The sequence below is a fragment of the Prionailurus bengalensis genome, chromosome C1 (assembly GCF_016509475.1).
Source record: "Prionailurus bengalensis isolate Pbe53 chromosome C1, Fcat_Pben_1.1_paternal_pri, whole genome shotgun sequence".
Taxonomy (NCBI): Eukaryota; Metazoa; Chordata; class Mammalia; order Carnivora; family Felidae; genus Prionailurus; species Prionailurus bengalensis.
Window position 1 is genome coordinate 13,261,015 of NC_057345.1, and position 13,290 is coordinate 13,274,304.

The 13,290-nt window shown below is 59.7% G+C and overlaps 1 protein-coding gene across 1 annotated transcript; it reads left to right on the forward strand.

Annotated features, from left to right (window-relative positions):
- Window positions 1-4,460: 4,460 nt before the first annotated feature.
- On the forward strand, window positions 4,461-7,815 carry KLHDC7A (kelch domain containing 7A). The gene has a single exon (XM_043573889.1). It carries the CDS (start codon window positions 5,204-5,206, stop codon window positions 7,574-7,576), a length of 2,373 nt encoding a protein of 790 aa, XP_043429824.1. The 5' UTR covers window positions 4,461-5,203; the 3' UTR covers window positions 7,577-7,815.
- Window positions 7,816-13,290: the final 5,475 nt, after the last annotated feature.

Consider the following 13,290-nt stretch of genomic DNA (forward strand, 5'->3'; position numbering starts at 1 on the left):
TTGCTGTCTCAGATTCCTGACGGGGGTGGTGTCCCCAGTCCCGTAATGTGCCAGGATCACCCTCCACGGAGCCGAACAGGGGCCCAGGGGGTGGCGGGGCCCTGGGGAATATTCAATATTTTACTGCCTGGGAAGGTGCAGCAGCGCCCTAGCGGAGTGGGGTGAGGTTGGCAGACCCTTGCAATGCTCAGCATTAACTTCTAGTTCATAAACGGCAGAGAGGACAGAGGGGGTCCTGGGGGGGTGGCAGGCAGGCTGGTGGTGGGGCTGGGGAAGTTCCTGTTCCCCGATGAGAATGGAAATATTTCAGCATTGAACAACCAGCGTGGACGTGGTGACGCACAGCGGCTGAGGGCACAGCGTGGGGACCCTGAGCGTGACGGAGCCCATCGGAGGTCAAGGAGAGTTTGTCGAGGAAAGGCCCCCGGGGTAAGCGTAGGGAACAACCACCGGACCACCAGATTCTTACTGCGCACCCTCAGGAAGAGTGGGGATTTGTCCTGGGCCTCCTCGTCCACAGCCCAGGCTCAGTCAGATGCCCCGAGTTCTAGCCCCCGCTAGACAGACGGGCCCTCGTTAGGCCTTGGCCTCCTCACCAGTCAGACCAGGATCCTTTTATCACTGACACTTCTGGACTCAAAAGTCTACCCTCTCCCTCACGTGCGTGTGCAGGTGCATTTGCATGCGTGTACGTGCACACAGGCACCTGTGGGTGTGTGCCTGCGCGGGGGTGCGTGTGGAAAGGCCCACACCCCTCCCCGTCTCCCGAGGTGCCTGCCCCCACCTCCTCCCAGCCTGGGGCTCCCCCTCAGGGCCTCACCTACCGCACCCCTCCCTGGAGTCAGCCTCTACCTCGGAAAACACAGACCAGGGGAGGCGCCGACGGCACGGAAGTCAAAGCCAGTCACTGGAAGATGGGCCTGTTTATTTGCGTGGCACGCATTTATCTCTGACTGTTCCACCCCCCCCCCCCCGAGCGAACCCCAGAGTTGTCAATTGGTCCTGCCGTCGCGAGAGGCCAGATCGGCGGTGCGCACATTCACAGAAGCCCAATATAGACTTCCAATTATCTTTTAATTTCCCTCCTGTCTTCATTTGTTCCTTTCACTTTTCTCCAAACAGACTTGGTGCGGGGAGGGGAGAGAGAGCTGTAATTGATGGAGTTTGAAGCCAGCTCGCGGGAGCGTGGTGTTCGCCCGCAGGACAAAGCGGACCGCTCTCTCCCCACCGCCCTGCAGGGCCTCTTAGAGGCCCCAAGCCCTTGTTCTTCTGTTTTCCGGCCTTCTGACTCTCTGCAATAACTATATCCTCTTATTTTCTGTCGTCCTGCAGCTGAGGCCCTGCTGAGAGGAGGGTGAACCCCTAGAGGCGGCAAAGGACTCCTGGAGGCACCTTTCGTGTGCAAACGAACCGATCCAGAACTCAGCCACAACACCTCCTTTATCAGACTCTCGGCCAGGCTCGGCTCGGTGCACCAGGGCCATACTCCTCTGTCCCGATTACCCCAGGGCCAGGTATGAGACAAATAAAGACGGCCCGCGGCCCCCTGACATTATTCACAGTGTCTCGTCCACTCCTTCCCTTGAAAACCACAGTGACGCTCCTATTCTGTCCTCTTGCTCCGCCTGCCTCCTTGCTGAGCCTGGTGCCTCTCCACGTGGCCCTGCATGGTGTGGGCTGGGGGACCCTCTTGGGGACCGTGAGGAGCAAGTGTCTTTTCTGTGGCACGTGTCTCCCAGAATGGACAGCAGGAAGCCTCATTTCCTGCACCGTCTTACTGCTGCCCTCAAACAGGGGAAAGTCGCAGGAAATGCCACGCCAGGAGTCAAGTCAGCACACACGGCCTGCACCTGCCCGACACCCCAGCCTGGAAGTCTCTGTGCACCATCACGGCTGTCGTAACCCTGTACCCTCAGACCTGCTACTTCTCTCCCCTCGGCCTTCCCTGTTCTGCCACCTCCAGGCTCTAGGCCATCCTGGTGCACTCTCCCACGGAAATGCTGGCGACGAGCATCGTCACACCCCACTCTCTCCCTGTTCAGCATCTTCTTCCCGAGCCAGCAGTCCGCCAAGGTCCCCCGGGGCCAAGGGCGTCTCTGTAACCTATGTCACTGCACCAGCTCGAAGCCTGGTACACGGGGAGCATCTGGTGAATATTTGTTCCATCAATCAGTCTACACGCCCCCCCCCCCACCTCCTTTATCAACACTCAAGGCTAGATACCTTTTTCTGGAATACTTTTTTTTTTAATGTGTATTTATTTTTGAGAGAGAGAGAGACAGCAGGGGAGGGGCAGAGAGAGAGAGGGAGACACAGAATCTGAAGCAGGCTCCAGGCTCCGAGCGGTCAGCACAGAGCCCGACGCGGGGCTTGAACCCACAAACTGCAGGATCGTGACCTGAGCCGAAGCAGGACGCTTAACCAGCTGAGCCACCCAGGCGCCCCTCTGGAATACTCTTTGGACCTCTATTCTGATGCCCCTGGCTCCAGCCTCCCTGGCTGTCCCCTGGCCCATTGTACTTTGTCAATGAGTCGCCTCATTAATTTTCCTCCATGATATGCTGTGGCTTAATCATACCTCAGGTACACATTCCATCTCACAGGTAAGGATATAAGTCCTCTCGGGGCGGGGGGGACTGTGTCTCCTGCTCCCAGTGGCTCTCCAGCTATCCTCCCAGGAGCAAGTTTCCAAAGGGAAAGAGTGGTTGTCTGACTCCAAGGGTTTAAGCTGAAGCCACACAGAGAGTGCTCCCGTGTGGTGGAGACTTTATCGGGTGGGAGGCAGCATGCCAAAGGGGCTGACACCCAGCTCACTCAGTGGCATCTGAGAGGACAATGCCAGGTCACAGTATTGTCACCAAAGGGGCAGGCCATCAGTGGTCCCTTCTCCAACGGTAGGAGAGCCCCAGGGCTGCCCCTGCTACTGAAATGGCAGCTGGGCCAGCAGGGGACCTCCAAAGTCCTGGATTCACCGCCGGACAAATCACTTTTATTACCCTTTATACCTGGTCCTTCCCTTCCCAGAGGGAGACGAATGAACTGTGCAGCTAGACAGACCCAGTTTTAACTCAAGACTCTGCCGCTCGCCATCTACGTGACATGGGCACATCCCTCTGAGGCTCAGTTTCCTCACTTTCCCGTCCAGATTCCCCGGGGGAGACGAAATGGTTTTGCTTGTGCCGAGCACCCAGGGCCCGAGCACCCCGTGTTCTGTTACTCACCCTGATGAAACAAGTGGCTCACGCAAAGAAGAATTCTCTGCAGCCAAGCGGCAAAGCTGAGTGACTTTCCATTCCTAGCCCCGCGGAGGCCTCCTGAGATGATTGCCAAAACTGGGGACTTCCTGGGAGGTCCCCCAAACCTGCCAAATCAGAAAGTCTGGGGAGTATAGCTTGGAAATGTGCATTTCTGAATTTTTTTATGCTTATTTACTTTTGAGAGACAGAGAGAAAGAAAGAGAGAGAGAGAGCGAGCATGGGAGGGGCAGAGAGAGAGGGAGACACAGAATCCAAAGCAGGCTCCAGGCTCTGAGCTGTCAGCACAGAACCCCATGTGGGGCTCGAACTTGGATTGTGACCTGAACCGAAGTCAGACACTGAACTGACTGAGCCACCCAGGCGCCCCCAGAAAAGTGCATTCCCGATGAGCACCCCAGTGGCTCCCATGCCTGTGACATTCAGAATCACGATTTTGACTGCGAGGGAGAGAAAGCGGGTCTCTGCTGCTGGTCACCAGTGGAACCGCCTGCGGAGCCTGACTCCTGGGGAACCACACCTGGTGGGTGAACTCAGATAGGTAAAACTCTGGACTCTGGAAACAGGGATACAAGTCCCTACTTACAAGCCAATTGACCTGATCTTAGAGCTGCCATAAAATGGGGTGGGTGGGGCGGGGGACAAGTGCATCTCTCCCAAACGGTGTGGGCATCGGAGGAGACTCTTCCTGACTGCCCACCTCCGTTCTCTCCATGGCACGCTGGCAGGTGTCCACGACTGTGCCCAGCCCGTACGGGTCAGCGGAACAGGGTGCACTTTGACCCACGCCCTGTGTGATAAAGGCCAAAGGACCTCACACGCAGAAGAACAAGAGACCTAAAGAAAGGAAAGACGACCTCAGAGCAAGGCATGTGAGGCACGGCCTTGGACCCGACTCCGAAGGGCTGGAGGGGTGAGGACCCGCGAGGATGAAGGAGGCCGTCCTGAGCCCCAGCCAGGAGCCTGACGCTCGAGGCAGCGGACAGATGAGCTCGAAGGGTAAGTTTATTTACTTATTTTGAGGGAGACTGAGACAGCACAAGTGGGGCAGGAGCGGAGAGCGATGGAGAGAAAGAGAGTCTCAGGCAGGCTCCGCACCGTCAGCATGGAGCCCGACTCAGGGCTCGAACTCCCAAAACTGTGAGATCACGACCTGAGCTGAAACCAAGAGCCGGACGCTTAACGGACTGAGCCGCCCAGGTGCCCCTTTTCTCATCTGTTAAACTGGGACCCACAGCACTGGTGAGGACCTCGGCCCCTCACCTGTTCTCAAGCGCAAGGATGTGCCCTTGATCGTTAGATCGAGGTTAGTTGCCTCGATCTGCCTCGATCTAACTAACACCCTGTACCTTCCCCATCTGCTCTCAGGAAGGCCCAGACGGAGGGCGGAGGCATTCAAAGCCAGATCGGGTGGCTTGGCCGCAGTCCCTGGCCCAGCCTTCTCTGCTGCTAACTGCGGGCCTCCCTGCGGGGACAAGCAGACCCCAACGGGAAGGAAACCAGCAGGGAGGATCTTGTGCCACACCTGCCGTGGCCCCACCTGTCTCACAACCCACCACACCCAACACTCCTAGCCCTACATACAATAACCAACCCCGGGCGCTTCCGGGCATCAGGTGACTGTTTGGTCAAGAGCTTCCTCCCTATTTGTGTACCTGCTGGACACTCCTAACATCTTCCAGCTGCTGCTGGCTCGGGTGGCCGATCACAAGCTCAGGCCCCGGGGCACAACCCCCACCCCCGCCCCCGGGGAAAGCGTCGAAGGATCCGCCAGCCCCGAGCCCCAGTGGCCACCCGCTGCCCGCTCAAGGTTACCTTGCTCCAACTCCTCCAGTGGCCGGCCGGAGCCAGCCCAGAGCCCCCTCCGGGTCAGCCCAGCTCCCGCAGGAACCAGGACAATCATTAATCGGATTCTTGACATTCTTTGGCCCCAGGTCGGCTTGGGAAGCATGCTCCCCGGAAGAGGAGGAGCAGAGTCCCAGGACTGGCATTTGGACATGCAGCTGGCAGGCAAGGTGGTGCTGTCGGCCGCCGCGCTGCTCCTGGTGACCGCAGCCTACAGGCTGTACAGGTTGAGGCCCGCCCGGGCCCCGCTGGGGGACAGGAACTCCAAGGCCGAGGAGAAGGCCGAGGGCTCCGGGCAGCCGGCGGACGCGGGGGCTGTTCCTGGGGCACCACACCGGGCTCTGAGACGCCGGAGGGGAAGCAAGGGGGCCGGAGCGCCGCTGGGCTGTGGCCGGGAAAGTCAGGGGGGCTCCCGAGTCCCGGCAACAGGACGCTCTCCCGAAGTCGCAGAAGCCCAAGGGGCTCGGGAGCGCGAGAAGAAGGGCGCTGGTGTGGAAGCGGGTGGGCAGGGCCTTGTCTCTGAGCTGGCACCTCCTCGCTGCAGTGGCCAGGAAGCCGGAACAGCTGTTGGCGGTAAGCCCGAGCCGCCCCACCACCCCACTGTGGGCGATGAATTCCAAAGCTCCCCACTTGGCCTCGCTGCGGCAGAGGGGAGCAGGGTGGGCAGGGCGCCCACTCCATGGCGGGACGGCGGACCCCCGGGACAGCCAGGGCTCGGGGAGCAGGAGTCCCCCGCCACGAGCCTGATGGCCCACACGGAAGGCGAGAGTGACACGAACAGGAGCTGGGTCTTTCCTCGCAACAGGGGGGTCCACGGGGAAGAGGCCGGGGCCCTCCAGGCGGCCGTGGACATGGGCCTGACCCTGCACCAGCGGGAGGGAGCCGCCAGTGCCTCCTATACCTACTCGTCTGTGTCCCGGGTTCGCGTGGAGGAGAACTTCATTCCTGAGAAGGTGGAGGGGATGGGGCCCAGGCTGAAGGGCAAGGTGTACGATTACTATGTCGAGTCCACCTCCTGGGCCACCTCCAAGGGCCGGCTGGCCCCCAGGACAGCCGCCCCGGCTGAGGCTCCACTCCCCGTGCCCCTGCCAGGCGCCCCGGGAACAGAGGCCGCTTCAGGAGGCCGGGAAGGTGGAGCCGAAAGGCCCACCTCCTCCCAGCCGGGGCCGTCGCCCCCCACGCAAGGCTTCGGCAGGAAGGAGAGCCTCGTCCAGATCATGGAGAACCCGGAGCTCCAGCTCCAGCTCGAGGGCTTTGGGGCCCCCGCTCCGTCCTGCCCAGACCAGAGCGCCCCGCCTGGCCACCCCCTTCCCCAGGCTTCTCTTGGGTCCAGCTCAGCCGGAAGCAGCCGCGAGGCCCACGTGCAGCTCGTGGCGGGGACCAACTTCTTCCACCTCCCGCTGGCCCCCGGCTCAGCGCCAGACGTGCACCTGGATCTGGGCAACTGCTACCAGGTGCTGACCTTGGCCAAGAAGCAGAAGCTGGAGGCGCTGAAGGAAGCGGCCTACAAGGTGATGAGCGACAACTACCTCCAGGTCCTGCGCAGTCCGGACATCTACGGGTGCCTGAGCGGGACGGAGCGGGAGCTGATCCTCCGGCGCCGCCTGCGGGGCCGCGAGCGCCTGGTGGTGGCGGACGTGTGCCCCCAGGAGGGCTCCGGCCGTCTCTGCTGCTACGACGAGGCGCAGGACGCCTGGCACCCGCTGGCCCGCCTGCCCCCCGAGGCGGTGTCCCGAGGCTGTGCCCTCTGCAGCCTCTTCAATTACCTCTTCGTGGCGTCCGGTTGCCGGGGGCCCGGGCACGAGCCCTCCAACCGCGTCTTCTGCTACAACCCGCTGACCGGCATCTGGAGCGAGGTGTGCCCGCTGAACCAGGCCCGGCCGCACTGCCGGCTGGTGGCCCTGGACGGCCACCTGTACGCCATCGGCGGCGAGTGCCTGAACACGGTGGAACGCTATGACCCGCGCCTGGACCGCTGGACCTTTGCGCCGCCGCTCCCCAGCGACTCCTTCGCCCTGGCGCACACGGCCACGGCGTGTGCGGGCGACGTCTACGTCACGGGCGGCACCCTGCGCTACCTGCTGCTCCGCTTCTCGGCCCGGGAGCAGCGCTGGTGGGCCGGCCCCACGGGGGGCGGCAAGGACCGCACGGCCGAGATGGTGGCCGTCAACGGCTTCCTCTACCGTTTTGATCTCGACCGCCGCCTGGGCATCAGCGTCCACCGCTGCAGCGCCAGCGCCCGCCTCTGGTACGAGTGCGCCACCTACCGCACCCCGTACCCGGACGCCTTCCAGTGCGCCCCGGTGGGCGACCTCATCTACTGCGTGGGGCGCTGGCGCTCGCTCTGCTTCCTGGCCGACCACATCTCGCCCAGGTTTGTGCCCAAGGAGCCACGGAGCTTCCCCTCCCCGCGGGGCACCCTCCTGCCCGCCGTCCTGACCCTGCCCGTCCCCGACGCGCCTCAGACCAGGGTCTAGCTACCCACCCCCCCCACCCCCACCCCCAAAGCACCCCTGCCCGCCACTCCGTGAGCCATCTCTGGGCGAGCAGGCAGCTCGGGAATTCCACCCGCGCGAGGTGAATGCTAACCCTACCCCCTCCGCTGTCGGGGGCCTCGATGCGTCTTTGCTGTCCGCGGGGTGCGCAGGCGCCGTATGAAAAAAGAACCAGGGCCCGGCGTTGCTGAGGGCAGCACCGTGTGCGGGGATGAGTGTCACCTTGCTTCAAATCTGAATTCTTGGGGGAAGGGGTATCAGGACCCCGCCAAAGTCCAGGGGCACAGCCTTACTGCAACCACAGTTCAGGTGCCAGCGGACCCCCAATGACTCCTCCCGCCGACCCCGCTAGAGGTGGGCCAGCCCTCCATAAGCCACTAGGCTCCCCTCCTAAACACAGCCCCTACCTCTAGGGTTCCCAGAAGCACCTGGAACGCTCAAGGAAGGTGTTTCTGGCTGTGCCGGGAGCCCTGGGGAGCCCCAAGGGGTCCAGCCAGAGGAGAGATGGTTGGAGAAGTATGACAGCTGTAGTTGGAGCTGACCGTGAACTCTTGCCCGCAAAGCAAATTGACCACTGCCCACTTCTCATTACCTAGGATTCTGGTATACTCGAAGGAGGAGAAATTAGTGGCAGTTAGCAGCCACTTGAAAACCTACACCTTGTACTGGTTTGCTAAGAACACCAGTGATTGCCACATATGGGGTCTCAGAAGAGGGAGGAGAAGATGTGATCTGAGGGCCACCGTCCTCCCGGGCCCCTGCTTCGGCCCGTCGCTGGCTGGCCGCTGACTCCCTCCCCAGATCTCAGCGCCTGCACAAGACTTCATCTAATCAACACAGCCCTGGACATTGGGGGGGGGGGGGGTGGGAGAGAAGTCACTCCCAGGCACCCCTGCCGGGCTGGGGAGGGACAATGGCACAATTTGCTCTCCCTGTGCCATGTGATCACCTGGTGTGCCCGGTTAGATAGGAGACTTGGGAGGGGCCGGTCTGTGATGGAGCTGAGGAACCAGAAAATGCTAGTGGGCCATCAGGACACTGGGATCTCCTCCCACATCAGGGGTGGTAAATTCAAAAAGAGCAGAGACCCTCCAACCTCAGGAAGTTGCCCGTTCTTCCTGGAGGGAAGAGAGAGAGACTGGTCCAATCTATTGCCACAGCCCTGTTCCCTGGATGAGGATGATGCACGCACAGACCAAGGCGGGTGATGCTCTCTGTGCCATCCGGGAGCCAGGGCAGCTGGGACCACTTCTAAAGTGACAAGCAGCCTGGAGGAAAGAGGTAGAGATGGGGTGCCCCAGGGCAGGCCTGACAAGCAGGGAGCTAAGAATGCTTTGGACTTCAGTGTTCCTACCTTGAAAATAGGGAGGACCAGCCATGGCCTTCTCTGGCCAGAGAAACGAGAACACTTAGAGAAAGTTCTCCCCAAGGCCCCCTGGGGGGTCTGGGCAGCAGCTTGTGTTCACCGCAGCCGCTGGGCTAAGCTGGGGTCTTCCTGGAAAATGCAGGGTTAGGGCAAGGAGTAACAGGGAGGTTGGCATGGAGATGAGAACTTTTATTGGGCCGCTCGAAGTCATCCTCCCCGTTCCAGGGCCTGGAAGGCGAGGCTGCCTGGTATTTATTCCTAAGTTGGAGGCGGGGAGAGGAAAGTGAGTCGGGGCTATGGCTGGAGCCTGGTGACCCCTCCACCCCCCCGCCGAGGCCTTGCTCAAGCTCAGAGCTGACACTCAGGCATGAGCCTCCAAGAGACCCTTGGTGGGGAAGCAGGGGTAAACTCAGCAACACGACTACTGACAGCAGCATTGGCATCACGATGCCAGGCTGTGGTTTGCTTGGGAGGTGGACGGGCTCTGGCAGCTGAGGGCGGGTGGAACCAGATCCAGCCCCCAAGGGCAGGCCTCCAGCGAGGAGCCAGCTGATGACTAGACCACAACCAAGCAGGGGGACTGTTGGGGGAGGCTTCAAACTGAGGGGGAGCTCAGGATCCCTCTGGAACCCTTTCAGAGCCCCACTGCATACACATGGCTGGGACTAGGGAGTCCCATCCAGAGACAGGGCAGGAGAGTTTGTTCCAGGCCCAGGGATGGTGGGTGTGGTCTTCATGATGAGTGCAGCCGCTGAGATCCAATCTGCCTTCCAGTGGTCCCTTGCAGACATCACTAATCGACTGCCTTATCTTTTCCCACTGAGCCTCAGAGCCGGTTCAACCCAGGGCCCTCAGCCGTCATCGCTGATAGACTAGAGCCTGTGTGTTCCTTGTGGCTGGCCTGGGCTCCAGAACTGGCTTTAGGGAAGTGAGTGGTCAGGGCCATTATGGGAGACAAGGTAGTTCAGGTAGACCACAGAGACCACCTGGGGCCATGGCAGTCAGGATTCACCGACAGAACGTTCAGGCTGCGCACTGCTCCAGGCACTGTGCTGGGGATGCAGCAGGTCCCTGCCCTAACTAAGCCTGCTTTCTGGTGAAGGAAAACAGGCCGTTTTTAAAAATAAATGTGTAGGGGCGCTTGCGTGGCTCAGTCGGTTAAGCATCCGGCTCTTGGTTTCGGCTCAGGTCATGATCTCGAGGTTCATGGGTTTGAGCCTGGCACTGGGTTCTGTGCTGACACTGCAGAGCCTGCTTAGGATTCTCTCTCTCTCTCTCTCTCTCCCTCCCTCCCTCCCTCCCTCCCTCCCTCCCTCCCTCTTTCTCTGCCCCTCCCCCCTTTCACAAAATAAGTAAACTTAAAAAATAAAAAAATAAATTTGAAAAATGTTAGTACACAAACAAATGACAAGCACCCATGCTGCTCACATGCTGGGAAGGCAGAGAAGGCAGCGAATAGTGTGATCAAGTCTCCCTGATAAGGAGACAGGGAGCGGAGCCCTGGATGGAAATCTGAGATGTCCACCGACCCGGGCTGGCTCAGGGCCGGGGAGGGAGGGGGCGGGGGGGGGCAGGGGGGAGGGGGGCGGCTCGTCACCCGGCCAGGGAGGGCAGGACTGCCTCCAGGGAGCACCACCCCGGGGCGTGAAGAGAGCACGTGTCCAGCTGTTGGGCTGTAACCATTCACACGAGGGAGACGATCCTGTGTGGCCAAGGTTGACCAAAGAGGCTCTTTGCGCGTGGGAAGCTACGTCCCCAGGAGAGAAGTGGGGTTCACACATTTCAGAGTCCGGATCACACAGCGATGCCCTGTCTGGGCGTGTGGCTGGGTGTCAGCCCGCCTGTCATACTCCGTGGGGTCAGAGTCTAGGAATTCCACTTGACCTTCTTTAATAGCCTCGTCTGTCGACCTCTGGCCCTCAGCCTCACAGGGACCCGTGTGTCATTTGGCTACTCCCTGGGTCATCAGTCCTGCCCTCCCGTAAAGGGTTTCTTCTTGAAGACAAAACAAAAAAACAACCCCTTGAAGTTGGGGTTACATTCTTCATTAGGCCACCCACGGCATTATAGGAAAGAAACTTGGAAGACAGACAAAGGACGAAAAAGATCTCACCAGTTTCAACACCCGGAGACACCCCCCCCCCCCCCCCCCTCTGGTGCGCGTCCCTCCGGCCTGTCTCTTCGGAGCAGAATTTCTGTTTGGCTTGATTGTCGCCTAGGTGTGATTCTGCTGAATGTGCAATTCAGCTGCCCTGGTTTTCCACTTAGCTTTTTAGAATACGCATTTCCCGTGTTGCTACAAACCCTCGGTAAACGCCGCTTCAGTAGCCGCACAGTGCCCCATGGAGTGGCCGCACCACGCTTTATTTAAACAGTCCCCCCTCCTGTCGGGCCCGTAGATTTTTTTTTTCCCCCTGTTGGTTTCTTTTTCCATCGTAAATAAACGGTCCTTTGTTTTCTCGTTCCTCTCTGTCTGGGGCCTCCATCAATATTTACAAGGGGAGCTCAGTCTAGGGCTCGTCTGGAAAACACAGTTGCTGAAGCGAGTGGCGGCCACAGCATTTGCCTAGGGCTGTAGGGCTCTGACTATAGGGCCCCGGGGCCGCCTTTGGAAACGACCCCCTCCTGGGAAGGCAAGGCTGTCTGGAGGGGCCACCCCAGGTGCCTTCTGGCATTCCTGGAGCCGAGAGGTAAGGTAGGGGCCATATTTATAGAGCTCCGCTCTGAGCATACCAGGCACTGGACTAGACGCTTTGTGCACATCACTTCGTTGATCCTGACAACAACCCCATTTTACAGGGGAGGAGACTGAGGCTCACAGAGTTGAAGGAAACTCACCTTCGTGGCAAAACTCAAAGACCCTCAGTTTCCTTCAAAGTACACTTGAACCTGGCCGCCTCACTCTCTGCACAATGCCCTTTCCATTCCCCTTATCTTGGGGCACGAGGGGTGGGGGGCGGACTTGGCTTCAGCCAATCCCCCTGGGCTTCCTCCGACCCCTCCCCCACTCACACCCAACACGCATGCTCTATCCTCAAACTTTCAACTCAAAGACATTATGCTTAAACTCTGGGATCCTCGATGTCTCTATCCGGAAAATGGGTCTGCCACCGCCAGCCTCGAGACGATGTCGTGCGAACTAGCACGACAACGGATGTAAAGCACCGGGCCCAGGGACTGCTCCAGAGTAGGTCTGGGAAGGACCATCGCCTTCTGCAGGGGCCGCTCTGAGGAGGAGACCCACTCCGCTTTGAGCCTCCTGGCCCCAGGGGAAGGTTGTCTGACATTTAAGCTGCAGGAGCCCAGTCTGGTTTGACAAGAATTGGCGGGTTGGGGGAGGGGTGGGACGGGGTCCAGTTATTCATATTGTACACCATCCAGGGTTCTGAGAATCTGAGCCTGTGCTCTCCTCCACAGTAAGTGGCTTGCTGATTTGGGTGTCCCTGGGCTCAAAGCATTAAGCGTTTTCCCAGTGCATTGCACGGCGCAGAGGAGTTTCACGAGCCGAGCCGCTCAGAGCTCTCCGGAAACCTGGAGCAGGTGCAACGGGGAGGGGGCTCCTTTCTTTTACAGATGGGGGTGAGAGACCCTCGGAACCACCGGACCGCTCTGCCTCTGCGCTGTGTCTGGCCTGCAGATATTTAGGGGGGTGACAGGTGCCCCTCACTTCCCGCCTTTGCCATCCTTACCTGGAAGAGCCTTATGGCCCCAGGGCTGCCCTGAAGTCCTCTGAAGCTGTGGCTGCAGCCAGGAGGAGCCTCTGAGGCGAAGGTGAGGCTCGGCAGAGGCAGGGGATGGAACTCGAGGGCGGAGGTGCCTGCAGGGGGAGATTAGGAGCGAGGCTCTCGGAGCAGCCACAAGAAAGGACAGCTGGAGGGCAATCTCTACAAACAGCTCTCTGGAAAGTGGTTTGTGGGTCCAAATAAAACAGCCATCAAGTCCGGGGTTGCCTTTTGGTGCATGGGGAGGAAGTGAAGGCACGGATCTCATACGGATGACAATAACGGTGTCCCCACACCAGGCTCTGTGAAACAATGCACCGTCCTTCCCGCCCTCGTGGAATCCGCATGGGGACACCACTGCCTGAAAGTGATCATCTTCATGACATAGGGGAGGAGACAAAGACAAGGCATTTCACAAAAAACTAAAAGTCACCAAAAGAAAGCAAGAAAGCGAGAAAGAAAGCAAAAAAGAAAACTAAAAGAGATCGGGGGCACCTGGCTGGCTCAGTCAGTAGAGCATGCAGTCTTGATCGCGGGGTTGTGAGTTCAAGCCCTCACGTTGGGTGTAGAACTTACTTAAAACAGAAGAGAGAAATCTAATCTCTGTC

Excerpts from the sequence above, each read along its gene's own strand:
- KLHDC7A (XM_043573889.1), top strand. The coding sequence starts at position 5,204 with ATGCTCCCCGGAAGAGGAGGAGCAGAGTCCCAGGACTGGCATTTGGAC.